The sequence below is a fragment of the Botryllus schlosseri genome, chromosome 3 (assembly GCF_051294905.1).
Source record: "Botryllus schlosseri isolate E-star chromosome 3, Bs_hap1, whole genome shotgun sequence".
Taxonomy (NCBI): domain Eukaryota; kingdom Metazoa; phylum Chordata; class Ascidiacea; order Stolidobranchia; family Styelidae; genus Botryllus; species Botryllus schlosseri.
Genome location: NC_137238.1, coordinates 10,056,739 through 10,080,717, shown reverse-complemented (window position 1 = coordinate 10,080,717; position 23,979 = coordinate 10,056,739). Strand labels below are relative to the sequence as shown.

Here is a 23,979-nt window from a genome sequence, read left to right as displayed (position 1 = left end):
CGAAAATCGATTGACTTGACTTGACTCAGGTCAAAATGTGCATTGACTCGAAATGACTCGTGACTCAAAGGTAGTGACTTGATCCCAACACTGGTATCATCAGAAATTGTGTTGAAAAACGACAGGGGCTACGAGAAATCTCATTGGAAGCACAAGGGGCACGATCGCTAAGAAGATTAATAAGCAATGCTATTACTATGGCTCGATAATGATTATATGTAAGTTAGTATTGATATGTTCCAATAATAATCGAAGGCAAAATCAAACGCTGATTTAATTTGAAGTAGGCAATGATAACAGCAATAGCCTATACTTATCACGACTTCATAAAAACCAGGATCAGGCTACACCGCTCAAATGTGTGATATCAGATCAATCTTCAGTAGATTTTAAAATATTCTACATAAAATTGTGGCACGTCAAAGATACATTAGTTACAATATTATAAGCCGACAGTTTTAAGATGTCATGTTGCAATATCGTATGATGTCTATAACTCATAAAAAAAATATGTCCGGCACGAAAACAATTTTATTCAAATATTTGAAACTACGATTTTTTCCGTGTCAGGCGTGAATAATGTAATCGTAAATTAAATTGCCACGATTTTTGTGGAGTGCCTGTCTGCAAGGTACCGCCAAATAAGGCCTATTTGGAAATTATACATTGAATATCCCTATTATTGATGCTGCGGCCCGCGGTGTCATCAAAAACTAGAAAATGGTTCGCGAGCACATTCGAGTTTGAGACCTCTGTCCAACAGATATTGATGACTACATAGACACTATTGGTTTGCCAACATATTTCGGAGTTCTACACAATGATCGACATTTCATTGTAATTTGGAAGAATTAGGAAGTAACCACACTATTGGTATTTCGTCTATTGATACTGGTACTTGAAAATGCGACCAGAAATTGCTAAAAGTGAGGAAAATTAATATATTATAAATGCGAATCATTCGATATCACCAAACAGAGTTATAGAGCAGTTGGTGTAACCAGACTCTTTCTGGAAACTGAGCAGACAACTCAATAACCTTGACTCGAGTCCTAATACCATGACTCGGACTTGACCCTTTGCTGGCTGACTTCACTCGGTGGTGAATAGAAAATGACTCGACTTGATTCGAGTCAAAATTATGAAAGTGGGATCGACTTATCACTCGGTGCTTTGGAACTTACAGCCCTTGTTTGTTAGTTTTAGAGGTATTGATGGAGTGTTTCGACTAGTATGGTCATTCGCACCAAGTCAGTTTTCAGCATTTTTACTCCGTAGCTTTCGACGTGAAGCACGGTTCACTTCTAGGCTTTTATGAATCACCGCTGACACGGATGACACGGATGATATGACGAGGAGGAGCCTGGATAAACCTCCAACCCTTAGATAGGAATTCTGGAGTCGACCTCGCTTGGACTCGAACCGACAACCCATTGGTGTTGCAGCCGCGGATTATACCAATGCGCAATCTCGCCACTTGATTACAACCCTGTCTCAAAGACTTGGGAACCAATTCGTCAATTCGAATTGCATATTGAAAGTCGCCAACACACGTTAATTTAAATATGTGTTGAGTGCCCCATAATTAATGTTTAACGTCCTACGACTGCTGGTTGGCCTCCTCCGGCCTGTCGAAATGAACAAGGCTGCGACTTCTTTGAAATGCTAAATACTAATCAGGGCTCGTTGTAACCGGACCACCATATAGCCCAGTGGCTCTCAAACGCGACCCTCTGACTACGTCCCAGCAATGATGCCCACTGGGCTATTTGTGAGCAGAAAGTGATTGTTTCCTGCAGAATCATTATATACAGATATCGCATTCGGAACTCACAAAAGAAACCAATATGTCAATTACCAACGTTTAAATAAAGAGAAACATTTGCCTATGATATCAGAAAAGGATTCTAACTTACAAGTTACATACCCTACCTACAGCCTGAACATATTGTATGACATTGCACATCCGATCACCATGTTCTGCAGCATAAACTTGCATGTTAAATGCGATAGCAAGTCATCGGCCAATTTGAATTCGGATCTGGTACACCCCTGTAGGCCTACACCCCATCTTAGTGGTAAACCCTCATAAAATTTTGGTGACCTAGGGTGTATGATACAACCGGTTGAAGAGCCCTGGTATTGATGATTGCCGTAAATAATATTTCATCAGGGGATATTCTAATCAACCGTAAATAGTTTTTGCGCCGCTTCTAAATCTGCCGATGCCGGTTTCTATATGCGCAGGGCCTGTCTAATCGCTGATCGTTGTCATTCGAAAATTCCAATGGTCCAACGTTTATTATTATCGATCAAAACGTATAACCGATCCGAAATAGAATCATTGAGTCGCAGCAAAACACCAAACAAAAATAGTCAAGGAACGTTTTATACAACCGCGTCTGAAATAAGACATGACAAAGTATATTACTAACAATTAAATTTCGAAAATAAATCACCCGATTGAACTTGGATCATTACTGATTTGCGTAAACCAAATGAACATCGACATCAATATATTGCTTTACCTGCGACGCTGAAAAAGAATTTTTTTCATCCATTTTTTACTGCATACAAGGTTTTTAACTCATAGTGGTTAAGATTAGCTAATCCCACCGTGAATGAATAGAGCAAGCTCACGCATGAATCTTTTTATACGGGAATGCATCATCTACACAGAGTTATTAGCCTAAACAGCTACCGGCAATCGCCAATCATAAATTAGACTGTCACATGAAAATGTCTATACTGGCAATTAAAACAACATCTATGAGACGATATCAGACCTCGTAAGTTGTTGCTAGGTAGATGAAATGTAAAAGCTAACGAATTATTCATTGATATCCATGAATATTTTAAAGATTATTTCTTCACGCTTTCGTGGACAGCACAAACAGTTGCCACACGACGTAGTTTCCTTACCTCCACATCAGAGGTGCACAAATACATTTTGTTATGATTACTGCTCTGATCTGCTCAAATGAACATCAATAAGAGTATAGACGTTGATCGTAAGCGATGCCAATCCTACACGCATCAATATTTACAATCCAGTTGTATGGAAAACCGTATCTTAGAATTGCCAATTCAAACGACTTAGCCTTATTATACATGACGGTTTGTATGCATACTAATACATACCAAAGTCGAAATACGTATACAAAAGAGTATTTTGCCACTGTAAGATGACATTCCTGTAAAATATTTGGAATTTTCTCATTTAAAAGAAAGCTTCAAGAATTCGCGTTTCAGATCAATCCATGTCTACGACGTCTCCTCTGTTTCCTTCAATCACGTTCAGTTCCAAGGCGTCGACTTTGGCTGGAGGTATTTCTGTAGAGGAACCTAATGAGCAATATTTCTGTTAGCACAGGATTGATGATGTTATAAGTCAACATGCAGACCTCCATTCCTCCATTGACGGACCGATGCTGCCAGCCATGTAAGAAATCTTCTTTTCCAGCTCATTATGCGATCAGGCATGTCGGAGTAAAGGAATGGATTCAGGGCGCTGTTTATCGGGAGAATAAGTAGGCCAGTAGGGAGATAGGCGTCCGGCGGGATATCGATCCCTAGAATTATGTATCAAAAAATTTCATTTCTTTAATCCAACCATTTTTTCTCAAACTGTGGTACGGGTACCACTCGGTGCGAGCTTTGCAAGTAATATGTGACGTGTCCTGTGTAATATCTAGAAAGACTGCAAATAACACGTTGAATTAGATCAGATTTACAACAATTTCATCTTGGTACGATTACGCAGGGCTGTAATGACTCGAGTCATGACTCGACTCAAGTCAGACTCCAGTCACGATTTTCTGATGACTCGACTTGACTCGAGTCATTTTCTCAAAATACGGAAATGACTCAACTCGACTCGAGTCAATCTGTGTATTGACTCGACTTGAACTCGAGTCATTGCGCATGACTCGAACCAAGTCATATGACTCGAGACGCAGACGGCCAAGACCGATATTTTATCGTAATTTTGAAGAATAGTAAAGTAACCACCCTATTGGGACTTCGTTTATTGGTACTAGCTCGTGAGAATGCGATCAGAACCTGGTAAAAGTGTGGAAAATTACTATATCATAAATATACAATTAAATAGTATATTCATATTGAAATGAACCCGAATATTTTCGGCTGGCACTCGTCAGGGGTAATCGTCAGCAACTAGTAGAGAATTGGAAAGAACATTGTATATCAACAATCGTATCACAAAATATGACGTAACCAGCATAAAAGAGAGAGCGTTCAATGTACTATTTTTAGGTGGTACACGAACTCCTTTTGTTGACAGAGTTATGGTTGGTGTATTTTGATAAAAGTTGATTCCAAGGCACACAAATGGAATTGTGAGCGGCCTCGCCCTACGATTCGAAATCGGTCGTCTCGATAATTATTCGCACAAATCGGATTATCCAACAGATGTTTGCCGATGGCAGAATTAATGGCTTTTGATCGATCAGCATCAATCTTAAGTGGATGAGTTAAGTGTGAGCTTTTCACTGAGCGTGTTCTGATAAATCTGGGGACATGTTGGTTTATGCGGTCCTGCAGACGTCTTGACGTTCTTCCCACGTAGCCACAATCACAGTGGCACCTATATTCGTACACTACATTACTTTGTTGAAGTGCAGGAAGCATGTCTTTGCGTGTTGAAGGGAGCAGATGTGTTGTTGTTTAAATCACATTGGTTTTGACTGTGTCGTAACACTTACTGACAGCTGAAATCAATTGTTTTTCAAAGCGGGTGGAAATGGGGCCAATCCAAGGCAGATGGATATAAACATCTTTTATTGTTCGTGCGGTGGGCTCTGTTCGTTTTTCTGCGTTGAATTGCGTTAATTTCCTCTCCATGCCGCGGCTGATGACGTGTTCAGGGTAACCGTTATCCAGTAAGGTTTTTCGGATGTAGTCAAGTTCTAAACTCAGTTCATCAACGCTCTGTGCACGAGTGTGCCTATGAGGTTAATTTTTCTGCGCCGAGGACTAAATGAATTCCAGCGAAGGTATTGGCCTGTGAATGTCGGTTTCCTGAAAACAGACGTTTCAAATCTGTTGGTATTGCGCTTTTCAACTAATACGTCCAGAAATGGTAATGAGTTATTGCGTTATTTTTCTATTGTGAATTGCAAGGCCGGGTGCATCATAAATGCAAACCATTCAAAATCACCAAACAGAGTTATAAAAAGTGAGTTTAACAAGATTTTAGCTGGGAACTGAGAAGTCAACGTATTGACTTGGACTCGACTTGAGTCATAATACCATGACTCGGACTCGACCCTCTGATCGATGACTTGGACTTGACTCGGTGGTGAGTTGAAAATGACTCGACTTGACTCGAGTCAAAATTATAAAAGTGAAATTGACTTGTGACTAGGAGCCTTGTGACTTGGTTACAACCCTGCGATTACGTCAGAGTGGATATACTTACAACAATGAAACCAACCCTAAAAAGTTCGAGAAACAAAGAATAAGACGTCATTCGTCTCTCTCAAGCGTAGAGCGGTAAACAAGTAAACTACTTCTATCATTATGGTACCCTTATGTAACCACGATTTCTAAATTGAATTTTTGTCATTAGATCTCGGAATTAAGATTAATATAGAAGTCAGTGAATTTTATTATTAATGCTTACTTTTTCATACAGCTGCGCGCTGTATCTATTATTTCCAATTTGCATCTGCTCCCATTCTAGAACTAAAACTCAAAGAATTTCAACAGGTGGTTTTGACCAACAGTTGAAACAAATGGAGCTCTGGGAGAGTGGCATTCCTACATTATTGCGTTCAACTTATATTTCCAGAATGAATATCTCCTGTCAATAACGAGCAGAAACGACACATGTTCGATCAACTGCGGTGCTGATATTTTTATGTCTTTAACTGAAATATTACCTCTTTATATAGTGACTATGAAGTCCTGAACCAAATTTGCGTGGATCGGATTCTTCCAATAGCATAAAAACAGGAACATTTTTGAAATCACCGTTTGAACTATGCATGTCATTCATATTACATAGGGTTACCATACGTCCTCTTTTAAGGGGATTTGTCCTCTTTTTTGACTTTTTTGAAAGTGTCCTCGGAGGACGCCCTTTTGTCCTCTTTTTTGAAAATTTAGGTCAGATTTAGAGCAAATTGCGAGTGATATGTAGTAAATTAGCACAGAAATGACGCTCCGGCGGGCATGTCGGAGTGAAAAACAATGATTTTTATTTTTAGTCATCCACCTAGTAATGTGGAGATAAAAACGGTATTTTGAATTCTGAACTGAAAGATGACCTTTTCTATTTTTTAGTTAACCGGTCACGAAGTGGGAAAAATTCACCGGTTTTTGAGAATTTTTCTCTGGTTTTGCAAGTCTCAAATTTCTGAAAAAGTGTCCTCTTTTTAGATTTCCTAAATATGGTAAGCCTAATATTACATAAATTTCATAATTTAACGTTATCCAATAAAAAAATTGTCTGCGTCACACTATGTTTGGAGATTTAGTTTATTACTAGTTGACTGACGGGCAACTAATGTGTAATTGGTTACTAGACCAGTGGTTCTTAACCATGTCTCCAGCGCCCCCAGGGGGCGATGTGGATTTTGAAGGGGCGGATACGCTCAGTGGGCGAAATGGCGGCGTTGGGCTCAGGAGGCGGTATCGGGGCGTTGAACAAAATGGACTCGCGGTAGATGATGTGGCAAGGGCATATCATTATAAATTACAACAATAGTTCCATATATCCCCGAGTTGTGATTGCAAACTAACGTTCGACAAAATCTGTCAAATCAAAACGTTTTTAGTTTCGTTCATCGCGAAATATCCACCGACGATATTTTCATGAATGCAGTGGTTTATTTTATTTCATGTGTAATGAATTTGGCGTAGGTTACTTTTGGATTGCTAATTCCCCGTTAAAGCATTTCCGTCACGCTATGCTGAAAATATTATTTAACCGATACTTATACCGATAGCTCGGGCTATTATTCAAAAAATCTTTGGAACTAGATGTTTTATCCTGCAGCCCACTGCATGTCGATATCGAAAAGGCACTGCACTGTGCAACTTATGAGAATGATGCCCTTTGTACATTAAAGATGTTTGGGCCAAAATGAATAATAAATTATACTTGTATTTGAGAGCTACAAAATTAAATCATCAGTATATATCTTCATCGTATCATTGAGGACGATACTGCTTAGTGTTTTACCCCCATTCATGTTAGAGTTAAGTGCTTGGTGCAGTACTAAAATTATTATAAGCAAATCTCTACCACATTCTAAGTTGATTTAGTACTGACACAAAGCAATAAAACAAAACCCAATACTATTACCATCTCCGTATTGACAATCGCAGAGCAGAATTCGGGATCCGTACATCGATCTCGAACCAAAAGCTATTAGCCCGTAGGCATTACCCGACGGGTATTATAATAACCTGGATTTGATGCCGAAATACACATACAAATATACCGTTCATAAGTCGAGTGGTCTAATAGTGACGTCCCAACCCGAAACCGGACTTCGTCCACTTATTCATTGTTTTTTACTACAGTCCTTGAAATAGGGGGGCGCCAGACCCAGGCAATTTTAGAAAGGGGACGCTGGAGAAACAGAAGGTTAAGAACCACGATGGCCATCCCGATAGCACCATCCCTTTTCATCTGAACGCTATTCCGAATTGCTGGACGCTGCGGGTGCTACGCAAATCGCCTGCCCAAGAATTGAACCCAGTATATATACCGACCAAGACGTACATATACAACCATTATGCTGTAACGTCGACGTGGTTGACTTTGCAGCTTAAACTCGAGATCATCGGCAACATTGATCGTACCCGTTAAAAATCTGGTATTACATTAGTTTTTTCATATTTGAAACAATGTCACGGGATGCATTAAGATTTCCTGTTACCTAAATATTTACCTTTACTTTTTTTACGATAACATTATGGTTACATATTGAGATTGGAGAATTACATCACGTAAAAAAACTTAGTTGAGCCGATTTTTTGAAATTTTCTACACCCCATCCCTTAGGAAAACATGTTTCTTGCATTTGTTTGCCTCAAGTGTCGTTTAAAAATGTCATTTTAAGCTTTTTAAACTTCCCGCACCATGTTTATAAAGCACCTTTATTGAATTTCCTACTACCTGTGGGGCTATATTGATCAATCATTCAATTCGTAACAGTTGATTGTTAGTGACAATCATCTTCACAGTCTCAGTTAGTCGGTATTGGCTACAGTAAGCAATCTCAAATTCCCTTCCGTTTTATTCTGTTAATTCACTGATTTTGGATCAAGCGAGTGCAATCTCGTCATTAATGTCAACATCACAAATGTAATCTACGTGCTGGCTGTTTTTGATATATCCGTGGTCTGCATAGCTGTTTGAAACAAGTTTAGTAGAAAATACATATCGAAGTAAGTTTTTTATACTTATTAACGTTACTTTGGGATGAAGAATGCAGACAGAGATAAAAACTGGGCATTTCATGTAATCTGCGAACATACCGCTGAAATATGGATGGATGGCATAGGGAAGATCGGCATTCAATGTCATTTGCTATAAGAATCTGAAGGGAAATTCGAAACCTTATAGATGACTGTTATTTCTGTTGAAGTGACATTCCAAGGTTCAGAATAACTAGAAAATGACTTGACATTGCATATCCTTCTCCATGCCATCTCCTCGTAAGCACCTCTTCCGTATTCCAGTAAGTTTCACTGCCAAACTATCAGGCCAAAAAAATCTCCATAAGACTCGACATTGCTTAAATATACAGAAAATGACTCCGATGACGACTTCAACATCTCCGATTTAGATAATAAATCCCAATCCACATATTCCGAACCAACACGAGCTTGATGATTTAGTTGGACTCACTAAATAAAATGCCGAAATTCTGACTCCAAGGTTGAAACTAGGCGACGATGTCCTTCGTCGAGAAATGGGCATGAATGATATTCACGGTATTTTTCTGTGGCCGGTTCACCTTGCTTATGCGGGAATGTTGGCAATCTATTATAAAGGACTTGATAATAAAATGACTGTGAGAGAAGCAGGAGCAGAAGCATTAAAGGCATTTCGAGAAGTAGTTAAAAATTTTAATGGAAATAAATGAAGCAATAGATATAAATCATAAACAATGTGATAAAGATATATGGAAAAAATGGGCAAGTCCTTAAAACGCATTACCTGCATTTTCACCCTGATTTTATTAGTTCAAATATAGGTGATGTAAGCGAGGAACATAGTGACTTGTTTCAGGAGGATATGCATGATTTGGAAAGAAAATATTAAGAGTGGTGGAATTGCATCATGATGGGGGATTATTTGCGGTCCATCATACCAGCAGATTTCTCAGTTTACATAACCAAATCATGCAAACAAAATCACGTCGGAAATTTTTTGAAATGTTCCCATCCTTTAATAGTCTATGGTAGCCACTATTTGTGCATATTCCTTAGTTTTGTTTGTGTGTTTGTACGTCCAATAAGGAATTATGCGTATTATTGCAGAGCAATTTTAAATAAAACGAGAAATCACAAAAAGTGACATTTCTTAAAGACTATACGTACTCTTCAGAAGAAGTTTTTGTATTTTATTGATTGGTTTCGAATTACAAAACACAATGCAGAAAAATTTCAAGTCAATTGAAATTTTGCAAATTTATTGACATGGTGCTATTTGTGGTCCATAGTAAGAGAATATTTTTCATTTCACAGACGCAAGTCACGCAAACAAAATCGCGTCTAAGGATTTTTAAATTTTTGAATTATTACTTGGTGCATGGGTAAGCTATATTTAGTCATACTAACCTTTTCTTTAGCGTTTTCTTACCTCCAATAAAGAATTATTATGATTAATACGGAGCAAATATAAGTAAAATCAAAATTTAAAGAAATTGACATTTCTGCAAAATTTTGACACTTCAGGAAAAAATTTGGTATTTTGGTAATTAGTTTGGAATACTAAAACGCAATACATGAAAATTTTAGGCTAACTAAAACTCTTGCAAAATTTTGTTACATGGTTTTATGGGAGCAAAATTAGTGATCGAGACGGATTCCGACATGCAGTTAAAGCAAAAAAAAGTAAAGGATTACGATCAGAAATTAACAAAATTGCTACGTTTTGATACCTGCTAATTGCAGAAAGCCCATGATGCAGACTGGAATCCAGCAAAAGAAATCAGACGCGAGAATTCTGGTAAGTTTACGTTGCATTGAAGCATTTTTCTCCGCCAGTTTGTTGCAAGCTGTCGATGATTGTGCAATTTTTCGGTTGGTGGCTTTTCTGTAGAATGCACGCAATACGATAAATATCTCAAAATATAGAATTATCATTGGGAAGCAATTTTGAACGAACAATTTTTGACTTTGATTTTTCACTTGAATCTGGAAAATTTTGGCGTGTCCAATAATGCCGCTGGTATCTTCTACCACGTCAATTTTTTGCTCAACGACATACACCAAAAATATGCAAATTTTCACGAATTTAGCCATATTACTGTTGCATACCATATAGAAATCCACATTTTTGTCATATAATATGTTATATAACCTTAGCCAAGGAGCCAATTGAAATATGTATTGGTATCGATCCAGGCCAGTGGTTCTAAAACTTTTTTGGACAAGCCCCCTATATGATTGTGAAAGAATTTGCGACCCCCTTTTCTTCATATCACAAAATGCAACCAGATTGCTAGCAATCCCAGCTGATGGTTTGATTGCATGGAAGGATATGACTGTTGATGAGATAATATGAAATCCAGGCTATACACAGAACAATTACTATGAATCTGGGAAAATCGCGCAGAGCGCAAAAAACATTTCAGTTGACCGCAACTTCGCGCCCCCTCAGATGATTTCATGCCCTCCCCCAAAGGAGGCGTGTTCCCCAGTTTGGAAACGACAGATCGAGGCCTATGATTTATCCCAATTTTGGTTAGAGGATGCAATCATCCGAGGATATTTCAGATACGTATGTGATGCAAACAGCAGGATATCGCAAGAAAAATAAATATTCAGATTACTGTGGTTGAACTGCTGTGTCACTTCCAACTCAAAAATTCCACGGACTCCAGAGAAACCCCAAACGCGATTTAATATTAATAAAATACATTCCAACGTCTGTGGCTACAGTTTAATCTCTTGTAATCCTCACAACGCATGCACCGAGCTAACGCCAGATCACGGCTAAAGCAATGTTAGCATGGAAATATGGCAAGTGCCAACTTTTATCGTCGTAAGCGCCACTCTTTTAGAGGTTCATGAACGGCATTCAACTAGCCAAGCACCGTATTTATTGTCTAATATTCCATCGTTCGCGAATAAAAGTGTCCCTGGTCGATAAAACGAAAAATATGCAATGTAGGCTTAATATATACTATTATGAGAATTATCTATATATGCGTAGTAAGAAAGGACTCAAGTGAAAAGCAAGGGCATGAGATATAATGGAAATATCAACTGATCCGGCACGCGAGCGATTTGAAGGTTTCAATCCGGCCCGCGACGCCATTTGAGTTTGACTCCCCTGGTATACAGAGACGACCCCTAATAGTAACATATTTATTGATATAATTCATTCATTACCTTTGAAAAACTTTCGCGCTTTAACGACCTAGACATAATTGCACGCTGTACAGTTGCTTTACACAATTGTTATCAATTTTGAAGCGTAGTGATATAAGTCTTGTTTTCAATGTTGCCTAATTGCGTTCGCTCCAATCGGACGACAAATAAGGTTATCAACATTCCAGTTGCCCGCGCAATGGTTCGAAAATATCATTAGACCTTTTGGCCGAAAAGGTTTGCCACCCCTGATATAGATAAAATGGATAAGTTGCATAGAGCAGGTGTGTCAAACATACGGCCCACGGACCGTATCCGGCCCGTGCATAATTCCGTGTAGATTGAAAAATTCCTTTTTTAGTCAGCGCTTTTGTAGCAACTTTTGAGATGTTTGACAGGAAATACCTTCATTAAATATGACCTCAAGATAGCTAATCTCGAGCATGTTCGATTTTTCATTTTCATAGGCCACATTCTGGCCACGCGACTACGGCGTTGTGGTTTCACTCTATAATTACCACTCAAGTCGGTGACATTGACGTACAATGTTTAGAGGGCAAAAAGTACACACCGAGTTCATAGTTAAATGGAAAAATGGACCAAAAAGGAGCTACTCACAGAAGCGGAAACGTATATGCAGTTTACATGGAAATATATTAGTTTCACAGATAGATAATTCAAACATATATGGTCGAACTGCTGTGTCACTTCCGAACCAATAGGATAACCTAATATGTATGAATTATTGAAACACGACATATATCCCATCCTGAATAATTAAAATGTAGATAAAACAATCGAAGTCTTGCTCTTGTGCATGATTCGGCAACTAATACAGAGATTCATCTTACTAATTTTATCATTACACACTGTACTGATTGCAAGCACACACACTCTCGATGCTAAAAGAAATTGGCCCTAAACGAAATTTAGGAAGTAGTCAAATAGCATATGTCTAGTCCACAAGCAATTAGTCAAGTAGGCCTATTCAAGGACTAGGACTTGCAGTCTTTCTTAATCATTTGTTTGACCCAAGCAGCTAAGCTACACTACAAATATTTTTAATTTTGTCAATGGGAAGGAGCTTTATTGGTTATATTTACATAAATTTTACAACTAGGCGATATCTTTGCTCTGTCACAATATCATGGCATAATTCCAAAAATTGCTTCAATTTGTGACTGCATCGCGAAGATACATATTGCTTCTTTCTTGCTCTATGCAACAAATTTGTAATTTGCAAATAATGTCCAATTTTATATAGGTCAGGGGTGGCCAACCTTATCGGCCAAAGGACCACATGAGATTTACGAGCCATTGCACGGGCAACTTGAATGTTGATAACATTTTTTAGTCGTCCGATAGAAACGAACAGAATCAGGTGAAATTGAAAACAAGACTTATTTGACTACGTTTTAAAATTGATTACAATTATGTCATGAAAACCCCGCTGGCAACTGTAGAGTGTGCACTGTGCAGTCATGCCCTGGTCGCGCGAAGCACGATATTTTTTCAAAGGTCATGAATGAATTCGATCAATAAATATATTGCTTGCATATATTGGGAGTCGCCTCTGTATAGCAATGGGCTCATTTTGCAAGGAGATGATTATTTGCCGTTTTAGACGTAACAATGTCTACGGTTTCGGTGAACATGCTTCTGTGAGTTTGTGAAAATGTTTTGTCGCCGATGATCTCGTTTCGAGCGCACAAGCGAAGTCGCATGTTGGACGACACGTTATCTGCGTGCGAGTATAGTTGGACGGAATTCTGTAAATTACGCGTAATTATAATTTCCATGAGGGGTTCCAATACTAAATGCAAGAGATGTGGAAATAAATCATGCGAAGTGCGAAGAAAAATTTCAAGTCAAATAAATCCGCTACGGAATATTCTGCGATGATATATTTTGCGACGGCACAATGTGGATGGCCTATGGTTACGCCAATGCGTTGAAACTGATGTTTTAGTCATCATCTAATTTCGCGGTCAGGCTAATCAAATTTTAGTTGGCCTTGCAATTTCACCTGATGTTATATATAATTTCGAGAATTAGCTCACAGGCTGGCAGGGAACGGTTTGGCCGCCCCTGGTCTCTATCGTTTCTAGTAAAAGTGATTGGCGGCAATGTTCCCTCTAATTTTTCACGAGTCTGCGCAAACACGTCAACTCACTGCGCAGGCCCATGAACAACAGTGCGTTACCAGCCCCCCCCCCCATACAGTGATAAACCGAACTTCTGGGAGGGTTCGCCCCCAGACCCGCCTCCGCTTCTACGTTTTTTGCCGCAACTTATCATCTACATGGGGTGCCCCTTTAGCGGGCGTGGGGCCTGGACGCGCGAAGCGCGAAAAATTTATATAATTCATGATTGAGTCGGTCAATATGATCGGGAATTGCATATATATTGCTATCAATATTTATCCTCTCTCTGCTCACGTAATCAGATTTACCGGTAGAGCTGATCGAGTGAGGTGTTTTCGAAAAGGTAGGACCCCTAAATAATAATCAAACATATTCAGGCGTACCCGTTGGTATAATGACTTCGGTACATGATGCTATTTCGTGTCCTCTTATCTGCTGTGTCAGATGATATTGAAATCGCCCAAACGTACTAAACTAAGACGTACATGGTTTAAAATTGTCATTTCTTCTTTGAAAAAGTTGCATAAATTTCCAAAAAAATGCTCCATGATTCATATTTATTCACGAAATATTTTGGTTCCCCTTTGAGATCGAGTCCCCCAATTGGGGTGTTTGGGGTGCGGCAGTTATGTTCCTGTGCGTAACCCAGACGTACGTGTATCTTTCCGAGTCACATGATTCATTGATAGAATCAAAGTACAGCATTTACATTTAGTTTTATTGCATGACACCAGATAATCACATTATGAGCGAAGAAAGGGAACTACGCTCTAAACATGATGTGGTCTCGACTTGAAGTTAAGCCATTGAGGGCACTCTTTTCAGAAAGCCACCACGTTTCGGCTTCCGCTGAAATATTTTCGGGATATGCACCATAACACACGTGCGACTCTGTGGTGTCGCAAAGGCTTAAGAAGCATTCACGCGCAATGGCGATAAACCTCGATAAAATGGATATCACACGTGTGCTGTGGTTCATATTTTGAGGGTGATTTGGCTTCAGTTCGAGTGCGGTGACTTTCCGAAGAAAATGTATGCTATTCTTTTCACTATTTTGCTTCTCGACATATTTTGCAGAGCAGACCTTTCTCGCTCGAAAAAGAAAAATTCTCACCTAATTTTCCAGTTTTTTCTTCCGTTTTCACATGCTCCTACACCATTTCACGTTAAACGAATCGCACTTCTTTGTGATTTGGCTTGGATATTATCCTATCTCACCATAAGTGATCAGATTCGCCTGATGGAGGTGACGACTTCGAAAATTCACGGCATGTAATTGTACAGTAAATCTTTCGGCAATGTTCATGCCACGCGGAAAAGACTATTCGTTAGTTTCTCGCAGATTAACTTCGAGCTAGCCGATTGTTATTTATAACAATGTTATTTCGCCATTCCCAGAAAAGATTGCGCTATTGAAATGAAATCAGTATCGCTCACGCGTACGAGACCATACTAAAAGAAAAATCTCGTTCGTGAGGCGCACGTGATTGCAGATTCTCATTTCTTCACGGAGCGCAATATCTACCTTTTCGGGCAGCACTTGTACCTCGGCTTCAGACTTCAACGATAGCACTATTTTTCCCTGCCTATGTTCCCTCTAATTTTTGACGAGTCTGCGCGCCTGCGTGGTCCCTTGGACAACAGTGCGCAACGACTGAAATATAATCATCACATCGGATTTTTTTGTGCGCAGCCTAGATTTTCTGTGCGCAGAGACCGTTTCAGCACTGCGCATTTGCGCACGTGCGAAGCTTAGAGGGAACATTGATTGGTGGTACATAAAAATCGTATTAAAGTTATTATATTAGTATTTTATAGATCACATTAAAAGCAATTGTTTTCATGATAAAGAAATTGGAGTCGGAGTCAGGGTCATTTTCACAAATTCCTACTCCGACTCCAGTCATTATTTTTTCCACGACTCCAAATCCGACTCCAGCCACTACATTTTTCGCGACTCCGATTCCATCAAGCGAAAATTAGCCGAACTCCGACTCCACCGACTCCGACTCCACAGACCTGGTTCCAAGTCCATCTTTCTCAGGTTGGCAAACTTGGATTCATTCGGTGACGCATAAAACGTGTCAATACTTTCAGAATAGAATTTCACCTTCTGGGTAGTAATTGTTTGTATTTCGCTTTGAATGTTGACATGTTCGACGACTGTCGGATAGCCGGCGACAAACTGTTCCACAAATCAGGTCCGGCCTCAGACGAATGACTGCGTGCTTATGTCATAATCCAGAGGTCTCAAACTCAAATGTGCTCGCGAGCGAATTTCCTACTTTTGATGACGACGCGGGCCGCAGCATTAATAATACGGCTATTCAATGTATGATTTCCAAGTATAGGCCTTATTTAACGGGATCTTGCAGTCTGGCATTCCACAAACACCGTGGAAATGTAATTCACTATTGTACTATTCACGCTTGATACGGAAAAAATCACATTTTCAAATATTTGAATAATTTTTTTTTTGTGCCGGGCATAATTTGTTAAAATCATGAGTTAGAGACATCATGCGAGGCTATTGATCATGGCATCGTAAAACTGTCGGGTTGTAATAATGCAGCTATTGGACCCTCGACGTGCCATGATTTTATCTAGAATATTTTTAAATCTACTGAAGATTGCTCTGATATCAAAATAAATTGGCCAATATAACATTCCACAGCATATAGGCCAAATTCCACAATGCATTTCGTACCCCCTGATGTGGTTCTTCGTACCCCGATGGGGTCTAAGGACCCTGGTTAAGAAGCCCTGGAAAAGAAATGTCGAATCACCAAAGAATACATTGGTGTTGCAACTGTGGAGCGTACTATTACCTTACTCGCCACAGATAATAACATGAATAAAGGGAACAAAAACACCCAGCATATAACCACCTATGCGTCGCGGGGAGTCACATAATGCCAATGATTGCCAGACTGGCTTGATTAGATAGCTATATACCCTACGCAACGCAAGCTACGACCTTTCGATGTATCACTATTCCCCTTGACAGTTTCATAGATATTTGCGTCAATTGGATTACTAAGTCCCCGTTGCGAGTCGCCAGCCTTTCTCTGGTTTTAACGCTTGACCCGACTCAACTTGAGTCGTTTTTATTCATTCACCCAGTCAATCCAAAATAGAGAATAAGATGACGAAAGGTCGCACCAAACCAAATGACAATTTTCAGTCACGACTCATCAACGGGTCATGTTTTATCATCATGAACTAGAAACGTGACGTAATAGTTGATCTTCTACCGCATTGTTGCTTTTAAAAGTGCTGTGATACTGAAGTTTGTTGAGATTTCAGTAATTTTTAGAGTAGTTTTATGGTGAACCTAAATTCATCCTTTTTATGTCGACTTTATTTTGACTATAGATTACGCATACGACGTCATAAAACCCGTGGAAAAACGCACAAATTACAGCAGTTCAATATTTTATTAGGTAAAAACTATTACCTTAACGGCAACTGCGATGAAAAGAGATATAAATATAGGTGAACGCGCGCCGACGACCGTGCTGCTAGTAGATTTTCCTCATCGTATGCCGAGACTGACTGAGCAGCACGCGGGCGCGGCGATTGCAGTAAACGAAATGAAACGAAAGGAATAAGCCATATATCAATACCCCCTTTTTAAGAAGGGCATGGAGACTTAGAGTTCAACGGTTTCCAGGAAACCAGGAATGTTGAGGTCGGTCAGTCTGCTTCGTGCGGGAGCGGTATGTGACTGTGGCACACGAGATTCGTTCAGGAAACTCTCCCGTTCATCCGACTGTATGGTGTTCAGTGCATCACCTGGTTCTTTCGCCGGGTCAGTCAAAGCATTTTGTTGCGGTGGTACTCACCAGTCTGTCAACTGTTGAACCTATGAAGTTTAGTTCGAATTCATGATATTGCCGAAATGCAGTTTTATGTCGTTTAGGTGCCGGATAAACTATTTCCTATCCGAAAGGCCGCTGACCTCTGCCCCATCTGCATGCAGTTGGGTGATTTTGTAGATCTCGGGTCCTAAAATCGGTTCAATTTTTGTTCCGCCAAAACTACGTAAGATGACTTCTTGTCCTACAGAAAGTTCGCGATCTTGCCTTTTTTCGATCTTGATGGAATCTTGCATGGATATTTTCAGCTGGAGATCTTTTCAAAACGCTCCTTGTGCCTCCTGGTCAATTAGTATTTTCCGTGAGAAAAGTCTTTGATACCCTTCCCTCAATATGAGATCTCCTGCTGCTTGACCCATGGATATGTGTGGCGTGGATTGGTATCCTACTGTAGCGTCGCTGATACGGCATGCAAAAACTTAACAGGAACTACGTGTTCGTGGGCTCGGGACCTCGCCTTTCCGTGATCGCACGCACCGATAACACAAATCCTCGTTTCTTTATACGCATATATTCACATAACGACATTACATCGCAAAACATACGCCGGCATAAAAGACCACACAAATAAATCACTGCACAAACCCCAGTAGCCTTGTCAACCCTAGACACTTCCTACTGTACTAGCCCGCTTGAACTACTACTTCAACTTCAAACCCCGACATACTAGCTCACAACCAGCAACTGCATCCACACTCACAGCCAGACCAAGCACTCTTCTCCCAGACTCCCACGACGTGTCCCACGTGCAACCTACGTACCGAAATATTCTAGAAACCGCTTAATGACAACACAATGTGATTACCAGGGCGTTACACTACCTATAAATCTTACAGGTCCCTATCTTGATCTTGGTGCTTCGCATGGGCTATTTTCATGGCTTTTCCAAGCGGTTTCATGAAGGTTTCCAAGGGATTACCGTGTGGGTGATGTGAATACGATTGTTATATCTAATTCCACGTTATTGCGAAAAGTCAGCTAAGTCCTTCGGCGGACCATTATCTGTTCGGTGGGCGTCAGGCTGACCAAGCTGATTTTAAGTATTTGCTCTAGCCGGGATGACATAATTTGATGTGATTTTCACGATATTCACATCATGTACAATGTACATGTACTACTACCTTGTGGCGATTGTCCGGCATTGGTCCGACTAGATCACTGCTTACCTCATGCCATGGCTTCTTGGGAGGTAAAATCATCGACTGCTTGGTGCCGGTGTGAGTAAACTGTTGGCAAACTTGGCACGCTTTTATCTTCTCTTATGCAAATTTGTCCAGTTCTGGAATCCATAAATGGCTTCGTATGCGAATTTTCAGGTTAGTTAGGCCTGGATGCCCGCCCTGATGAGCTTTGTCAATTCGTACTGTCCACAAAGCCTTGGATAGTATAATTTTATCTTGCTTGGGCGTTGAGCATTAGGCCATTAGATAACGTAATTTGATCGATCAATTTCCGAAACATGTCGAGTGACGAGTCTTTCCTTGAAATATAGCAGTGGTCGTGAACCTATGGCTCTTGAGACATATATGGCTCTTCTGGGTATAAGATATGGAAGTTTGATAAATATTTATTATTGTACTGAATTGAGCAATATTGCAGCGGCTTGTTAGTAAAGTTTCATCACGACCAGAATAATTATTCTCGTGGCAGTATAACAATGTCTCCAAGAGGTAAAGGCAATGCCGTCTTCAGGTTTAGGGGCTCTCGAACTCTTTTCAACATCCACAAATTTAATTTACCAATATCACTCGCGAATTCGAAGTAGCCTACCCGACTAGAAATCTTGGATTGCCCGATTTATCTATGAGAATACCAGAGACGACGACACCAACAACATGACAACGCTGTTTTCAATTACACATTGTCTTCTTTATCTACGGAGCGAAATGAACTGCCGTACAAACTAGAATTGAAGACAACGCCATAGCTATCCACGTTCTTGATTGGCAAGTAGCTCTACTGGCGATAAAAAGGGCATGTAGTGCAACGTTATATGTTACCACCGAATACTTTGAGAATTGAGAAGTCGATCAGCATTTAAATTTTCGGAATCAGTGCGACAGTTACATTGGATTAATATCAGTTATAATAATTCCTAAGCTATTTACTATGAATTGCGTTATCAATGGTGAGGCTTTTGTCCGTCTGTGCCTTACCTCTCGTTTCGCGCGTTATTTTCGAACAATAAAACGAACAGTGTGTGAATTTGGGACAAGAATGTTCAAAATATAGTAATTCATGAACATCAATAGAAAATACCAATACTAATTGAAGGTTTCAAAATTTTCGTTAACTGGAGTTGGTAGGCCTATATATAGATTGCTGCAGTGACCATGTTTGGCTCCACCTTGGCATGTGATCATGGGTTCTCGCATTTAAAAGGAGCATCACGGCAAACCTACGTTCTCGTAGCTCAAGTTTCGCATGCTCAAGTAAGGCAACCAACATGATTAGTTGGAGTTTTTACAGAGAAAACATGGAGCACACGATGAATCCCGCGTAGTGAGTTCGAATTAGTGTATCGGTTCTCAACCGGGGGTCCTTGGACCCCTGGGGGCTCGTGAAGCATTTTCAGGGGGTCCGCGAAGCCTCACAACAATTGATAATCTAATTTGTATTTTTTTATTTGGAAAATCACGAGGCAGTTTCGCTTCAATACTAGTAAAACCCCAAAGCACACATCAACAGAATGGCCATCTGAGATGAAATATACTACTGTGCATACTCATATTAATTGCTAGATTGCCAATAGCATACTGATACAAACATCTTTCGGTTTAGAGATGTTTTGTTGGGGATAGTGGGATTGTGGGATTGTTTACGAACAATTGCGTGGGCCACCTGAAAGTTGATGACCTTTACCCGACTCAAATAAATTCGGTCAATAATAATGTTACTTGCATAAATTTTGGGTCGCCTAGGCATACCGCTGGGCTAATTTGGCAAGGTCAACGATTATTCGGCACTTGGACTTTTCAATATCGAAGATTTCGGCGAATCCGTGGAATATTTCACTTTATGGTCATATACGAGGAACTACGAAAAATGTGTCTGGCCCCTGGATACGCCAATACGTCGGATATGATATTTTAGTCATCAACATCCCAAATTTCGCGGTCATGCTAATTTAATTTTTGGTTAGCCATGAAATTTCACAATAAATTAACTCGGTAATTTCCTCGTCACCTCATCCGCGTAAGCGGTGTCTTACAAAAAACTGGAGGTGGGCCGTCCTATGAGTCGGCAGTTACGAAAAATGATGAACAATATCGGCCTGATGTAAATGACGATAGTAGTCGACAAACACAATGAATACCACAAACACAACAACCTCGGAAATTTATTTTTGATAATATAATATAGCTAGTTTCGATAATGGGCCCGCGGGCCACGGGCTGTGAATAGAAAGGACCAGGCTTGACGTAATATGTTCATTAAAACAAATTGTTTGCCATATTTGTTGCGATCATACCGAAATGTGTCGTCGGAAACGTCACACGGTATTATTACATTCGTCCACACCTATATTTGTGGTAATAGGTTTTCGGCACTTGTTCATATCAAAGTGAGGCGCGGATTTTCAAGACACGGCCACGTATTTAGAGTATTGCAGTTGCAGAATTCGCTGTAAAATAATAGAAGTCAACCGAATTTCTACATGAATAGTATGATCTTGTTTTGTTTATTTCACACATACAACAGTGGTGTTTATCGCCTATTAAGGTCATGTAAAGCACGGCAATGTAATTATTAATGTTCAATATCTTTGCTTTTCGTATTAGCTCCCAACTCTCCCAGACTCATTCTCCTTCGTGCATCCGGACTTGTTCTTTACAGGCGATTTCTTACGGCTCACCATCATACTGGGCTTTTTGAGACACTGCTATGGCAGTGAAGTGAGCGACGAAGAGCCCAGATAAACCTCCGACACATAGACCGGGATCCGAACCACTGCCATTGCCGTCGTGACGCTGGGCGCATAACCAACTGCGCCACTCGTTTCCCCAATAGTACGATCTTATTTTCAAGAAAAGTCATTTCGTTGCTGTTTATCATTAAGCCTAAAATTATCATTATACAGGACAGCAGTTGACGACAGCACGATAATTGAGCTAAATTTGAACTAAAACTTCATGGGGTCCGCAGGGGTCCGTGACGGTCCGAAAGGGGTCCGCGAAGACAAAAAGGTTCAGAACCACTGAATTAGTGCTACCCCGAGTCAGGAATTTTCAATTGTGACGTAGCAGCTGATTGATATGTATGGCTCTTTGGAAGGTTAAATGGCAAAATAAGGCAAATATGGCCCTTCGGACAAAAAGGTACACTGGAATATAGCCTTTGCGTATGCATTCTCGGAGGCGTGTCACTGTCTTGTCAGACTTTGTTTCTTCGATGACGCGGTTCATCACTACTGATTCAGTGTAAGGATCATACTGTAAGATATACACTGTTCCATGTGATTCGTTGGCTTCTCTTAGCCACGACCTTGGAGCAAATTCTATAGATTCGCCGTGTCTAGACAGATAGTCCGTTGAATTCACGGAACGCACACAACTTTGCACGATATGTATTGGTATTGCATCTTGATTCTGTCTGCTATGATGGAGCATTTCCTCGAGCTTCCGAATATACCCATAACGGGTTTGTGGTCGGTCAGGATTTTGGCATCAGGCCCCCTTTGCAATGAAGTTGCGAATACGTTGCAGTCCGAAGTAGATTGTCAATGCTTATAGGTCCAGTTGAGGGTAGCTTTCTCTTCTGGCCTCGTTGAACGGCTTGCGAATGCGACCACTTGAGCATTTTCAGGATTATCACCTGGGCGACGATTCCAGATATCCCCAAGACGCGGGCATCTACGAATATAACGGTTTCGGCTTCAATGTTTAAAAAAACGCAGTGAAGTATCGACACTCAAAGCGTTCTTGAGGGAATTGATTTCCTTCTGACAAGCTTCCGACCATAGGACTCGCTGATTTCTCCTTTTCGGCTCGCGCAGATGTTGAGTTCTTCGCTATAGATAGGGTATGAAGGCCCCGAATGACTGGAGGAAACATGGGAGAGACATAACTTCATCCTTAGCTCGAGGGCGTGAAGCGTTGCCTAGCGCAGAAATTTTGCCCGGGTCTGATTTGACTCCGTGACGTGAAACCACCATACTTAAAAAAGGTATTTCAGATTTCTTGAAGATACATTTATTTGGATTCAAAGTCATTTCCGTTTCTGCAATGCGCTTTAACACTGTGGTTAATGCTTTGTCATGCTCTTCGATAGATTTGCCTGTAATAGTAACATCGTCGTGTATCAAGTAAGCTTCATTCACGTTTGCGAATAGCGGCATCAATGCCCTGGTTGATTCGCCGGACGCGTGCTTGGCTCCGATGGTCAGCGTTCAGTATTGCCTAAGCCTGTGGCCTGCATGGAAAATGGTGAGCGCTCTTGATTCCTAGTACAGCAATGATGAAATGCACACTTAAAATCCCACTTGCTGAATACCGAATTTCCCGATAGTTTCGATTTAGTTTGTTCCACTTTTGCAATCGGGATTTTGGTTGGCTTTATGGCTCGATTGAGTTGCCTCAGGTCAATTGTCTTAAGACGACCTCCATCATCTGGGGAAGCGAGTGGCGCAGTTGGTTAAACACTGCAGTCACGACATCGATGGTTGATGGTTCGAGCCTCGGCTCTGCCATGTTTCTATGTATCGGAGGTTTATCTGCGCTCCTCATCGCCGATCCCGCTGTAACTACAGCGCCTCGAAAAGCCCAGAAGAAGAAGAGAGAGCAGGCTCTGGAAAGATGGCAGCTAAAGACCAGAACGCAAAATTAATAATGCAATTAATGTGCTGGGCGCAAATAACCATATAGGCGATAAGCGCCAATGTTGTGAATAAAACAAACAAACCCCCATCATCTTTTGGGTTAAGTACTGGATTTGACACCCATGGCGCGGGCCAAACATGGTCTTCGATGATTCCGTCGTTCTCCAACTCGGATATCAGCTTCTGGAGATGGAAAGGGATTGACCGCGATTTTTCGGCTACCGGTGGCACCTCTTCATCAATCAATTTGAACAGGTATTTTATATAGTGCCCACTCCCTGGAATATGGCCGGATACTTTGTCATGACCTCAACCCTGTATTTATCGACAGCAGCAACCCGTCGTATTTTTCTCGATGTTGATTTCTCGAGTGTTTCCAGTTTCTTACTCAGCTTCCCACTGAGCACCGTTTCTACTCTGCCGGGCACAATGTAGAATCATGTAAACTGAGATACATTATTGAAAGCTACGAATCCCTCGTAACAACCGACGCAATTGATGATTTCCGAGACATATGGCTTGAGCGAAGTGTTTGTGGCGCGACAGCAGAGTTATAGCTTCT

At 40.5% G+C, this 23,979-nt stretch overlaps 1 protein-coding gene and 1 long non-coding RNA gene across 2 annotated transcripts in view; one reads left to right on the top strand and one right to left on the bottom strand.

Annotated features, from left to right (window-relative positions):
- Positions 1-23,979, top strand: part of LOC145434884 (uncharacterized) — a 553,571-nt gene that overhangs the window by 335,939 nt on the left and 193,653 nt on the right. The window lies entirely within an intron of this gene.
- On the bottom strand, positions 1,015-10,506 carry LOC145435378 (uncharacterized). Its single transcript, XM_080312651.1, has 4 exons — positions 10,370-10,506; positions 10,143-10,297; positions 3,405-3,572; positions 1,015-3,345 (listed from the first exon to the last, which is right to left on the bottom strand). The coding sequence occupies exons 1-4, from the start codon at positions 10,504-10,506 to the stop codon at positions 3,254-3,256; spliced, it is 552 nt and encodes a 183-aa protein (XP_080168777.1). The 3' UTR covers positions 1,015-3,253.